The sequence below is a fragment of the Salmo salar genome, chromosome 19 (genome assembly GCF_965601325.2).
Source record: "Salmo salar chromosome 19, fSalSal1, whole genome shotgun sequence".
In the NCBI taxonomy this organism is placed as follows: domain Eukaryota; kingdom Metazoa; phylum Chordata; class Actinopteri; order Salmoniformes; family Salmonidae; genus Salmo; species Salmo salar.
The window spans coordinates 8,099,203-8,111,729 of NC_138309.1; the positions used below are offsets into that span (position 1 = coordinate 8,099,203).

Consider the following 12,527-nt stretch of genomic DNA (forward strand, 5'->3'; position numbering starts at 1 on the left):
ATGCAATCGTCCCCCTCGAATCTTATTGGAGCTCTCGTTGAAAAAGGCCCTACAGATTTATGTTATACAACGTTTGAACGAACCTAAATAAGAAAAAAATGCATTTTGTTGAAAGAGTAGCCCCGCGCACGTCGGAACTTTTGCTGAAGCCTTCAGAACGCGTTAACAAGAACAAGCTATTGGGACGTAAAGGATTAACTTTTTCGAGCGAAAATACATTTGTTGTGGACCTGGAAGTGCCTAAGGATGAAGAAAATCAAAGGTAAGGGATTATTGACAATAGTATACAAGACTAGATGTGATATGCGATTGTTCCAAGATGGCTAGCCTATTGCTATTGCTAGCCTATTGTTCTGAGTATCGCATCCCCTTTTATCGCAAAGTGTGATTACCCAGTAAAGTTATTTTTAAATCTGGCATTACAGGTGCTTTCAAGAGATAATCATCAATAAATCTTAGAATGACAATATTACATTTTAAAAATGTTTTCGAATAGTAATTTAGTAAATTGTAGCACTGTTTCACCGGATGCATTTGAGGGAAAATAGTTAGTCAACGTTACGCGCCGATGTAAAATGCTGTTTTTATATATAAATATGAACTTTATCGAACAAAAGAATGCATGTATTGTGTAACATGATGTCCTAGGAGTGTCATCTGATGAAGTTTGTAAAAGGTTAGTGCTGCATTTAGCTGTTTTTTTGGTTATTTGTGATGCATGTGGTTGAGCGGAAAATGGCTATGTGGCTACTTTTACGATATACTCCTCTAACATAATCTAATGTTTTGCTTTTGCTGTAAAGCCTTTTTGAAATCGGACAACGTGGTTCGATTCAGGAGAGGTGTATCTATAAAACGATATAATTGAATTTTTTTTTTTTTAAAGTATTACATTTTGTTATGCTAATGGAGATATGATTTTTCGCTGGATGTCAGACGGACGCCGCACAGGGGTTAAATGTTTTTTTTGTTTTTATTTCAGTTAACTAAATTGTTTTAGCAATTTTAGTTTTTATTTTAGTTTCAGTTTACTACAATAACCTTTCTGTAAAGGGGTGTCATCTGATGAAGATCATCAAAGGTTAGTGCTGCATTTAGCTGTCTTTGGGTTTTTGTGACATTATATGCTAGCTTGAAAAATGGGTGTCTGATTATTTCTGGCTTGGTACTCTGCTGACATAATCTAATGTTTTGCTTTCGCTGTAAAGCCTTTTTGAAATCGGACAGTGTGGTTAGATAAAGGAGAGTCTTGTCTTTAAAATGCTGTGAAATAGTCATATGTTTGAAAAATTGAAGTTTTTGTATTTTTGAGGAATTTGTAATTCGCGCCACGCCTATCATTGGATATTGGAGCAGGTGTTCCGCTAGCGGAACGTCTAGATGTAAGATTAATCACACCGTGAGCTATGGTTCATTGAGCACTTCCTATTGCTTACACTAGATGTCCCCAGTCTTTACAAAGTGATTTGAGTCTCCTACTGTGAAAACTGACAGAATGACACGCTGTGGAACGTGGTCACACGGAGAGGGCCATCACCATTATGACGCCGGCGCCTCTGGTTACCCTCCCCTTTCGAAACGTTTTGAAACACAATGCAATCGTCCCCCTCGAATCTTATTGGAGCTCTCGTTGAAAAAGGCCCTACAGATTTATGTTATACAACGTTTGAACGAACCTAAATAAGAAAAAAATGCATTTTGTTGAAAGAGTAGCCCCGCGCACGTCGGAACTTTTGCTGAAGCCTTCAGAACGCGTTAACAAGAACAAGCTATTGGGACGTAAAGGATTAACTTTTTCGAGCGAAAATACATTTGTTGTGGACCTGGAAGTGCCTAAGGATGAAGAAAATCAAAGGTAAGGGATTATTGACAATAGTATACAAGACTAGATGTGATATGCGATTGTTCCAAGATGGCTAGCCTATTGCTATTGCTAGCCTATTGTTCTGAGTATCGCATCCCCTTTTATCGCAAAGTGTGATTACCCAGTAAAGTTATTTTTAAATCTGGCATTACAGGTGCTTTCAAGAGATAATCATCAATAAATCTTAGAATGACAATATTACATTTTAAAAATGTTTTCGAATAGTAATTTAGTAAATTGTAGCACTGTTTCACCGGATGCATTTGAGGGAAAATAGTTAGTCAACGTTACGCGCCGATGTAAAATGCTGTTTTTATATATAAATATGAACTTTATCGAACAAAAGAATGCATGTATTGTGTAACATGATGTCCTAGGAGTGTCATCTGATGAAGTTTGTAAAAGGTTAGTGCTGCATTTAGCTGTTTTTTTGGTTATTTGTGATGCATGTGGTTGAGCGGAAAATGGCTATGTGGCTACTTTTACGATATACTCCTCTAACATAATCTAATGTTTTGCTTTTGCTGTAAAGCCTTTTTGAAATCGGACAACGTGGTTCGATTCAGGAGAGGTGTATCTATAAAACGATATAATTGAATTTTTTTTTTTTTAAAGTATTACATTTTGTTATGCTAATGGAGATATGATTTTTCGCTGGATGTCAGACGGACGCCGCACAGGGGTTAAATGTTTTTTTTGTTTTTATTTCAGTTAACTAAATTGTTTTAGCAATTTTAGTTTTTATTTTAGTTTCAGTTTACTACAATAACCTTTCTGTAAAGGGGGTTACCATGGTTTTGACATTAGCTTACAGGCAGCTCGGTGGCAAGTAAATTTCAGTATTTGCTATTATACTATAAAAAAAGTAAATGCTACTGTAATCGGAATGAATGACATCTGTTGAGGGAAGCGGTTTGTATTTAAATGTTTTTTACTGTAATTACAGGGATTGGTGCAAGCAGGTTGGCTGTTAGGTAAGGTGTTTACAAACATGACAGCATGTTAATATTTATCACTTGCACTTCTAGAGGCCTTATTGCAAAGGCATCTAAACTGACAGTGACTACAGAGTAAAATAGACAAATGCTCAACCATTTAAGGTTAAAAAGACTTGCTTCCACTCCAATTTTTCCCCTAAACATTTCAAAATAATAGTGCATTATATCTAGATGTGGGTTAAATTGGTATAGTATTCACACTCGCGGGTGAAACATATATGGCCTATTACGAGGGACGCCCTAAAATATGTTAATGTGTCAGAAACAACAATACCATGCACCCACTAGTGGTCAAAATATTTTTGGCACTCCAAAAAATACGGTACAGTACTGTATTCTGTAGGGTGGAATTACAATGCCATTCGAAATACAGCAATTCTTTCCCCGGCCACAACATTTTCACACAACAAACCATAATTTACAATATGCTGCAATAAAATGTTTCAGAGTATTTTAATACTGACAATACAAAAAAATACAATAGAATTTACAGTTTTCCGTTACTGTGTATAAAGAAAAAAAATGTACTGACAAAAATCCGGTGTTTCTATGTCAAACAGTTTTGTTATATTTCCGTCATCTTGTGATGTATATAAAGTGTAATATTGGGACGCAAACTCAAAATGGAATAAATTATAACCGTGAGAGAGGTGTATACATTTGTTTCAAAGTAGATTTGTTTAACCTGTTAGGGCTAGGGGGCAGTATTGACACGGCTGGATAAAAAACATACCCGATTTAATCTGGTTACCACTCCTACCCAGTAACTAGAATATGCATATACTTATTACATATGGATAGAAAACACCCTAAATTTTCTAAAACTGTTTGAATGGTGTTTGTGAGTATAACAGAACTCAAATGGCAGGTCAAAACCTGAGAGATTTCTTTACAGGAAGTGGCCTGTCTGACCATTTCTTGAACTTGTTTTCCATCTCTATCATTTACTAAGGATCTCTGCTCTAACGTGACACTTCCCACGTCGTCCATAGGCGCTCAGAGCCCGGGAAAAAACAGAATGTCGTCATTCCAGCCCCAGGCTGAAACACATTATCGCCTTTCTCAAGTGGCCGATCAAGGGACACTGGCTTATGCGCATGACCCCGACCGCCCCCGCCTTTGGGATTTTTTCCTCTGTTTGCCGAAAAGGAGATTCCCTGTCGGAATATTATCGCTTTTCTACGAGAAAAATGTCGTAAAAATTGATTTTAAACAGCGGTTGACATGCTTCGAAGTACGGTAATGGAATACTTAGAATTTTATTGTCACGAATTGCGCCATGCGCGCGACACTTCTTTACTATTTCGGATAGTGTCTGGAACGCACGAACAAAACGCCGCTATTCGGATATAACGATGGATTATTTTGGACCAAACCAACATTTGTTAGTGAAGTAGCAGTCCTGGGTGTGTATTCTGACGAAGACAACAAAAGGTAATCAAACTTTTATAATAGTAAATATGATTATGGTGAGTGCTAAACTTGCCGGGTGTCTAAATAGCGAGCCCGTGATGCCTGGGCTATGTACTTAGAATATTGCAAAATGTGCTTTCACCAAAAAGCTATTTTAAAATCGGACATATCGAGTGCATAGAGGAGGTCTGTATCTATAATTCTTAAAATAATTGTTATGCTTTTTGTGAACGTTTATCGTGAGTAATTTAGTAAAATGTTAGCGAATTCCCCGGAAGTTTGCGGGGGGTATGCTAGTTCTGAACGTCACATGCTAATGTAAAAAGCTGGTTTTTGATATAAATATGAACTTGATTGAACAAAACATGCATGTATTGTATAACATAATGTCCTAGGGTTGTCATCTGATAAAGATCATCAAAGGTGAGTGCTGCATTTAGCTGTCTTCTGGGTTTTGGTGACATTATATGCTGGCTTGAAAAATGGGTGTCTGATTATTTCTGGCTTGGTACTCTGCTGACATAATCTAATGTTTTGCTTTCGTTGTAAAGCCTTTTTGAAATCGGACAGTGTGGTTAGATTAACGAGAGTCTTGTCTTTAAATGGCTGTAAAATAGTCATATGTTTGAGAAATTGAAGTAATAGGATTTTTAAGGTTTTGAAAATCGCGCCACAGGATAGCAGTGGCTGTTACGTAGGAATCACTTCAAGCCTTTGCCATTAGAAACACACAGGGACTTATTAATCATTTAGCACTTCCTAAGGCTTCCACTAGATGTCAACAGTCTTTACAAAGTGGTTTGAGTCTTCTATGGTAGAAACTGACCCAAAGAGAGGCTTGAAGTTGGTCACGGGGGAGGGCCATTTCTACTATGACGCGGGCGCCCATGGGAACCCTTTTGTTCCGAAACGTTTAGTAAGACAATGCAATCTTCCGCCTTGAATATTATTGAAGCTCTGGTTGAAAAAGGCCCTAAAGATTTATGTTATACAACGTTTGACATGTTTGAATGAACGTTAAAACATATTTTTTGGACATTCGTGACGACAAGTCCCGCGTGCTTCAGTACATTATGAGTAGCCTTCGGAATGCGCTAACAAGAAGGAACTATTGGGACATAAATTATTAACTTTTTCGAACAAAACTACATTTGTTGTGGACCTCGGATTCCTGGAAGTGCCTTCTGATGAAGATAATCAAAGGTAAGGGAATATTTACAATAGTATATTTGATTTTAGATGGTTCCAAGATGGCGCTAACATGTTTCGCCTAGCCTATTTTTCTGAGCATACCACGTCGTTTATTGCAAAGTGTGATTTCCCAGTAAAGTTATTTTTACTTTCACGAGATGTTAATCTATAATTCTTTGAATGACAATATTACATTTTAACAATGTTTTCGAATAGTAATTTTGTAAATTGTAGCGCTGATTTCACCGGAAGCATTTGAGGGAAAATATTTTCTGAACGTCACGCGCCAATGTAAAATGCTGTTTTTATATATAAATATGAACTTTATCGAACAAAAAATGCATGTATTGTGTAACATGATGTCCTAGGAGTGTCATCTGATGAAGATTGTCAAAGGTTAGTGCTGCATTTAGCTGTGTTTTGGGTATTTGTGATGCATCTAGTTGCTTTGAAAATGGCAGTGTGATTTTTTTGGGGGCAGGGTACTCTCCTAACATAATCTAATGTTTTGCTTTTGCTGTAAAGCCTTTTTGAAATCGGACAATGTGGTTCGATTCAGGAGAGGTGTATTTATAAAATGGTGTAAAATAGTCATATGTTTGAGAAATTGAAGTTATAGCATTTATGAGGTTTTGTATTTCGCGCGACGCGATTCCACTAGCCGTTGACTAGGGTGGGCAAGCGTCCCACATTCCCAGACAGGTTAAACAAAGACATTACGTTTTGCTCGACTAATTTGTGGACGCTTGGCCATTTTTAATGGATCTAGTCGGGGACCGCTAATGTCTTTCAACGAAGCTGAATTTAATGGCATTGCCCTGGAAGGAACCACATTCAAATGTGTGTTTACCATCACAAAACCAACTTCGTATTTGGGGAATCCAGAATCATCTTATCCCGAGAGGAAGTAGCCTGGCTCACACGTTTTCACAAATTCTGGCGCTCGTTGAACGGTTATGGGAAGTCACAGACATTTTTTTTCGGGTCAAAAGGCAAACCACTGACCACATTAGGAAATGCCTTGAAAAATATATTCCAAGAATATGGTATCGGTGATACCGTGACATTTGGAACAATATGCCATTCGATTGCAACATGGAACTTTGCCAAATCTAATGATACAAACAGGGCTATTGTTGGTCGCCATATGCTACATTCCCTGGAAACTCAATACGGACATTACAATTTTGCCTCTATAGCAGAAACGCTTGCCAAGCACAGCTGTTAATCAAGCGTCCCACGTTCCCAGACAGGTTAACCTGTTGGGGCTAGGGGGCAGTATTTTCACGGCTGGATAAAAAAACGTACCCGATTTAATCTGGTTACTAATCCTACCCAGTAACTAGAATATGCATATACTTATTATATATGGATAGAAAACACCCTAAAGTTTCTAAAACTGTTTGAATGGTGTCTGTGAGTATAACAGAACTCATTTGGCAGGCAAAACCCTGAGACAGATTCTGACAGGAAGTGGATACCTGATGTGTTGAATTACCTTTAAGCCTATGCCATTGAAAAACACAGGGGCTTATTAATGTTTTGTTCCACTAGATGTCACCAGCCTTTACAAAGTGTTTTGAGTCTTCTACTGTGAGATCTGACCGAACAAGAGCCTTGGAACGGTGATGGCCGATTAGACTCTGGCGCGCGAGGTCATGTTGGGTACCCTCGTTCCAATACGTTTTAAAAGAGAATGCATTCGTCCACCTTGAATATTATTCATGTTCTGGTTAAAAAAGGCACTAATGATTTATGCTATACAACGTTTGACATGTTTGAACGAACGTAAATATATTTTTTCCCCTCGTTCATGAAGTGAAGTCCGGCTGGCTTAGATCATGTGCTAACAACACGGAGCTTTTTGGACATAAATGATGAGCTTTTTTGAACAAAACTACATTCGTTATGGACCTGGGAAGTGACATCTGATGAAGAGAATCAAAAGTAATGGATTATTTACATAGTATTTTTGCTTTTAGATCTCTCCAACATGGCGGTCAGTCTGTATCGCAAAGCGTATTTTTCTGGGCGCAGTGCTCAGATTATTGCAAAGTGTGATTTCCCAGTAAGGTTATTTTTAAATCTGGCAAGTTGATTGCGTTCAATCTATAATTCTTTAAATGACAATATAATATTTTACCAATGTTTTCAAATTTTAATTAGTTAATTTGTGGTGCTGACTTGACTGCCGGTTATTGGAGGGAAACGATTTCCTGAACATCAACGCCATAGTAAAACGCTGTTTTTGGATATAAATATGAACTTGATAGAACTAAAAATGCATGCATTGTCTAACATAATGTCCTAGGAGTGTCATCTGATGGAGATTGTCAAAGGTTAGTGCATCATTTTAGCTGGTTTTATGGTTTTGGTGACGCCTGTCTTTGAATTGACAAAACATTACACACAGCTATTGTCAATGTACTCTCCTAACATAATGTAACTTTATGCTTTCACCGTAAAACCTTTTTGAAATCGGACAACGTGGTTAGATTAAGGAGATGTTTATCTTTCAAACGGTGTAAGATAGTTGTATGTTTGAAAAATTTGAATTTTGACATTTATTTGGTTTCAAATTTGCCGCTCTTGAAATGCACCTGCTGTTGATAGGGTGCACCACGGGTGGCACGCTAGCGTCCCACATAGCCCCAAGAAGTTTAAACAATGGCTTTTCTTCTGACCACACTTCCGTAAAGCTCAGCTCTGTGGAGTGTACGGCTTAAAAGTGGTCCTATGGACAGGTACTCCAATCTCCGCTGTGGAGCTTTGCAGCTCCTTCAGGGTAATCTTTGGTCTCTTTGTTGCCTGTCTGATTAATGCCCTCCTCACCTGATCCGTGAGTTTTGGTTGGCGGCCCTCTTTTGGCAGGTTTTTGTGTTGACATATTCTTTCAAATTTTTAGTAATGGATTTAATGGTGCTCCGTGGGATGTTCAAAGTTTCGGATATTTTTTATAACTCAAACCTGATCTGTACTTCTCCACAACTTTGTCCCTGACCTGTTTGGAGAGCTCCTTGGTCTTCATGGTGCCACTTGCTTGGTGGTGCCCCTTGCTTAGTGGTGTTGCAGACTCTGGGGCCTTTCAGAACAGGTGTGTATATATACCGAGATCATGTGACACTTAGATTGCACACAGGTGGACTTTAGTTAACTATTCATGGGACTTCTGAAGGTAATTGGTTGCACCAGATCTTATTTAGGGGCTTCATAGCAAAGTGGGTGAATACATGTGCACGCACCACTTTTCCGGTTTTTATTTTTCTGAATTTTTTTAAACAAGTACTTTTTTTCATTTCACTTCACCAATTTTGAACTATTTTTGTGTACATTACATGAAATCCAAATAAAAATCAATTTAAATTACAGGTTGTAATGCAACAAAATAGGAAAAACACCAAGGGGATGAATACTTTTGCAAGGTACTATATTACACAACAAAATTAAAGTGAGAGCCATCTGGCAGTTTACCTCCCCTTGCTTTATCTACATGTTTTTACATATTATTCTAACCCAATAACACTATTTAGAGAATAGATGGCTCACTTTATAATTTTGCACAAATCTCCATGCCTCCGCCTTGAGTGAATGACGTACATGGGCTTTGGGATGTATTTTTAGGTGGGATAGAATGAGAATGGGGTGAGACTTACTGTCACAGACACAACATTGGAGTTGCCAGGAGAGTTTTCCGGAATTCTGGCAATGTAGTAAACGGAGGAGAACTTGGGAGCGTTGTCGTTGGTGTCGAGGAGATGTATGACGATGTCTGCTGTGGCGCTGAATCTTTCTGGTGTGTCCATCTCCACAGCAAGAAGCTGAGAGAATAACATGGTCAGTCACACAAGTATGGCATTCCCTTATTCATTCATACATCATATGAAGAGGTATACAAAAAGTGCCATGCAAAAGTATTCATCCCTATGGCAATTTTCCTATTTTTCTGCATTACAACCTGTAAATTAAATAGATTTTATTTGGATTTCATGTAATGGACAAAGCACAAAATAGTCCAAATTGGTGAAATGAAATTAACAAAGAACCCTGAAGGAGCTGCAAAGCTCCACAGCGGCGATAGGTGTATCTGTCCATAGGATCACTTTAAGCCATACACTCCACAGAGCTGGGCTTTATGGAAGTGTGGCCAGAAAAAAAGCAATTTCTGAAAGAAAAAAAGAAAAAAACACGTTTGGTGATCACCAAAAGGCATGTGGGAGACTCTCCAAAGAAATGGAAGAAGGTACTCTGGTCAGATGAGACTAAAATGTAGCTTTTTGTCCATCAAGGAAACGGTTCATCTGGTGCAAACTCAACACCTCTCATCACCCCGAGAATACCATTCCCCATAGTGAAGCATGGTGGTGGCATCATCATGCTGTGGGGATGTTTTTCATCGGCAGGGACTGGGAAACTGGTCAGAATTGAAAGAGTGATGGACGGCGCTAAATACAGGGAAATTCTTGATGGAAACCTGTTTCAGTCTTCGAGAGATTTGAGACTGGGATGGAGGTTCACCTTCCAGTAGGGCAATAACCTTAAGCATACTGTTAAAGCAACACTCGAGTGGTTTAAGGGGAATCATTTAAATGTCTTGGATGTTGTGTAAGTCAAATGATACAACCTCCTCAAAAATCAATTTTAATTCCAGGTTGTAAGGCAACAAAATAGGAATAACACCAAGTTGGTTGAATACTTTCGCAAGCCTCTGTAAGGCACACCTTTTTGAAACCAATTATGACACTTTCATGAATATTGCACGATCATTCATACCACATTAATTATATTCACAACATCTCAGAAGAGGTCTTCTAAATATACAGTTGAATTCGGAAGTTTACATCAACTTAGGTTGGAGTCATTAAAACTTGTTTTTCAACCACTCCACACATTTCTTGTTAACAAACTATAGTTTTGGCAAGTTGGTTAGGACATCTACTTTGTGCCTGACACAAGTCATTTTTCCAACAATTGTTTACAGACAGATTATTTCACTTATTTGCTGTATCACAATTCCAGTGGGTCAGAAGTTTACATATGCAGAGTTGTGTGCCTTTAAACAGCTTGGAAAATTACAGAAAATGATGTTGTGGCTTTAGAAGTTTACGATAGGCTAATTTACATGATTTGAGTCAATTGGAGGTTTACCTCTGGATTTATTTCAAGGCCTACCTTCAAGCTCAGTGCCTCTTTGCTTGACATCATGGGAAAATCTAAAGAAATCAGCCAAATAATTGTAGACCTCCAAGTCAGTTTCATCCTTGGGAGCAAGTTCCAAACGCCTAAAGGTACCACGTTCATCTGTACAAACAATTGTACGCAAGTATAAACACCATGGGACCACACAGCCGTCATACCGCTCAGGAAGGAGACGCATTCTGTCTCCTAGACATGAACGTACTTTGGTGCGAAAAGTGCAAATCAATCCCAGAACAACAGCAAATGACCTTGTGAAGATGCTAGAGGAAACGAGTACAAACGTATCTATATCCACAGTAAAACGAGTCCTATATCAACGTAACCTGAAATGCCGCTCAGCAAGGAAGAAGCCACTGCTCCAAAACCACCATAAAAAAGCCAGACTACAGTTTGAACTGCACATGGGGACAATGATCGTACTTTTTGGAGAAATGTCCTCTGGTCTGATTAAACAAAAATAGAACTGTTTGGCTACAATTACCATCATTATGTTTGGAGGGAAAAGGAGGCTTGCAAGCCGAAGAACACCATCCCAACCATGAAGCACGTGGGTGGCAGCATCATGTTGTGGGGGTGCTTTGCTGCAGGAGGGACTGGTGCACTTCACAAAATAGATGGCATTATGATGAAGGAAAATTATGTGGATGTATTGAAGCAACATCTCAAGACGTCAGTCAGGAAGTTAAAGCTTGGTTGCAAATGGATCTTCCAAATGGACAATGACACCAAGCATACTTCAAAAGACGTGGCAAAACAGCTTAAGGACAACAAAATCAAGGTATTGGAGTGGCCATCACAAAGCCCTGACCTCAATCCTATAGACAATTTGTGGGCAGAACTGAAAAAGCGTGTGCGAGCAAAGAGGCCTACAAACCTGATTCAGTTACATCAGCTCTGTCAGGAGGAATGGGCCAAAATTCATCCAACTTATTGTGGAAAGCTTGTGGAAGGCTACCCGAAACATTTGACCCAAGTTCAACAATTTGAAGGCAATATTACCAAATACTTATTGGGTGTATGTAAACTTCTGACCCACTGGGAATGTGATGAAAGAAATAAATCTGAAATAAATCATTCTCTCAACTATTATTCTGACATTTCACATTCTTAAAATAAAATGCTGATCCTAACTGACCTAAGACAGGGAATTTGTATTAGGATTAAATGTCAGGAATTGTGAAAAACTGAGTTTAAATGTATTTGGCTAAGGTGTAAGTAAACTTCCAACTTCAACTATAAGTCCCTTTTCATTATAGTACAAAAATATATTTTATTCGAAAAATCAGTTGGGAGTGGTTGTTGGTGTTACTGACAGGGGGGTTCAAGCCCAGGACTCCTTCACACCACAATATTGTGTTAGCCTGCTGACACATTAGTTTGTGCAGAAAATGAAATTCTTCAGACCTCAGCTAAGATTTCTTACTACGACATAACAATGGACTGTCAGATGGGCAACTGGGATTATTGCATTGATTTCATTGTGCCAGTGCAAGCTTAATCAAGAACAGCTATTTTATGTATTTGAAAGATACTACACCCAGGGCTGGTGTGATCCAACACTGTCATTGTGGCCTTGAGCAAAAACCCCTAAACTGCTACATGGGTAATGCTGTAAGAATGACCCTGTGCTGCTCCTATTCTGTTGAGTGATATAGTATGTCTGCAATACTGTAACAGTCATAAAGGTATTATGACTGCTTTCATAACGGTGTTATGCATACCCGCTTCATATTAAGTGGATAACACTTTACTTGATGGGGGTATACAGTGCCTACACTGTAAAGGGTTCCAATCTGGCAGTGACAACAGGACAAAACGGGCCAAAATGACATGGCAAAATGCTCAACCATTAAACAATGGATTCA

At 38.6% G+C, this 12,527-nt stretch overlaps 1 protein-coding gene across 1 annotated transcript in view; it reads right to left on the minus strand.

The window, feature by feature from the left end:
- LOC106578368 (cadherin-related family member 1a) overlaps positions 1 to 12,527 on the minus strand; it is a 169,281-nt gene that overhangs the window by 34,745 nt on the left and 122,009 nt on the right. The window contains exon 13 of the mRNA XM_082965589.1: positions 9,120 to 9,284. Coding sequence (XP_082821715.1) covers positions 9,120 to 9,284 — 165 coding nt within the window. The remainder of the gene's footprint in view (positions 1 to 9,119; positions 9,285 to 12,527) is intronic.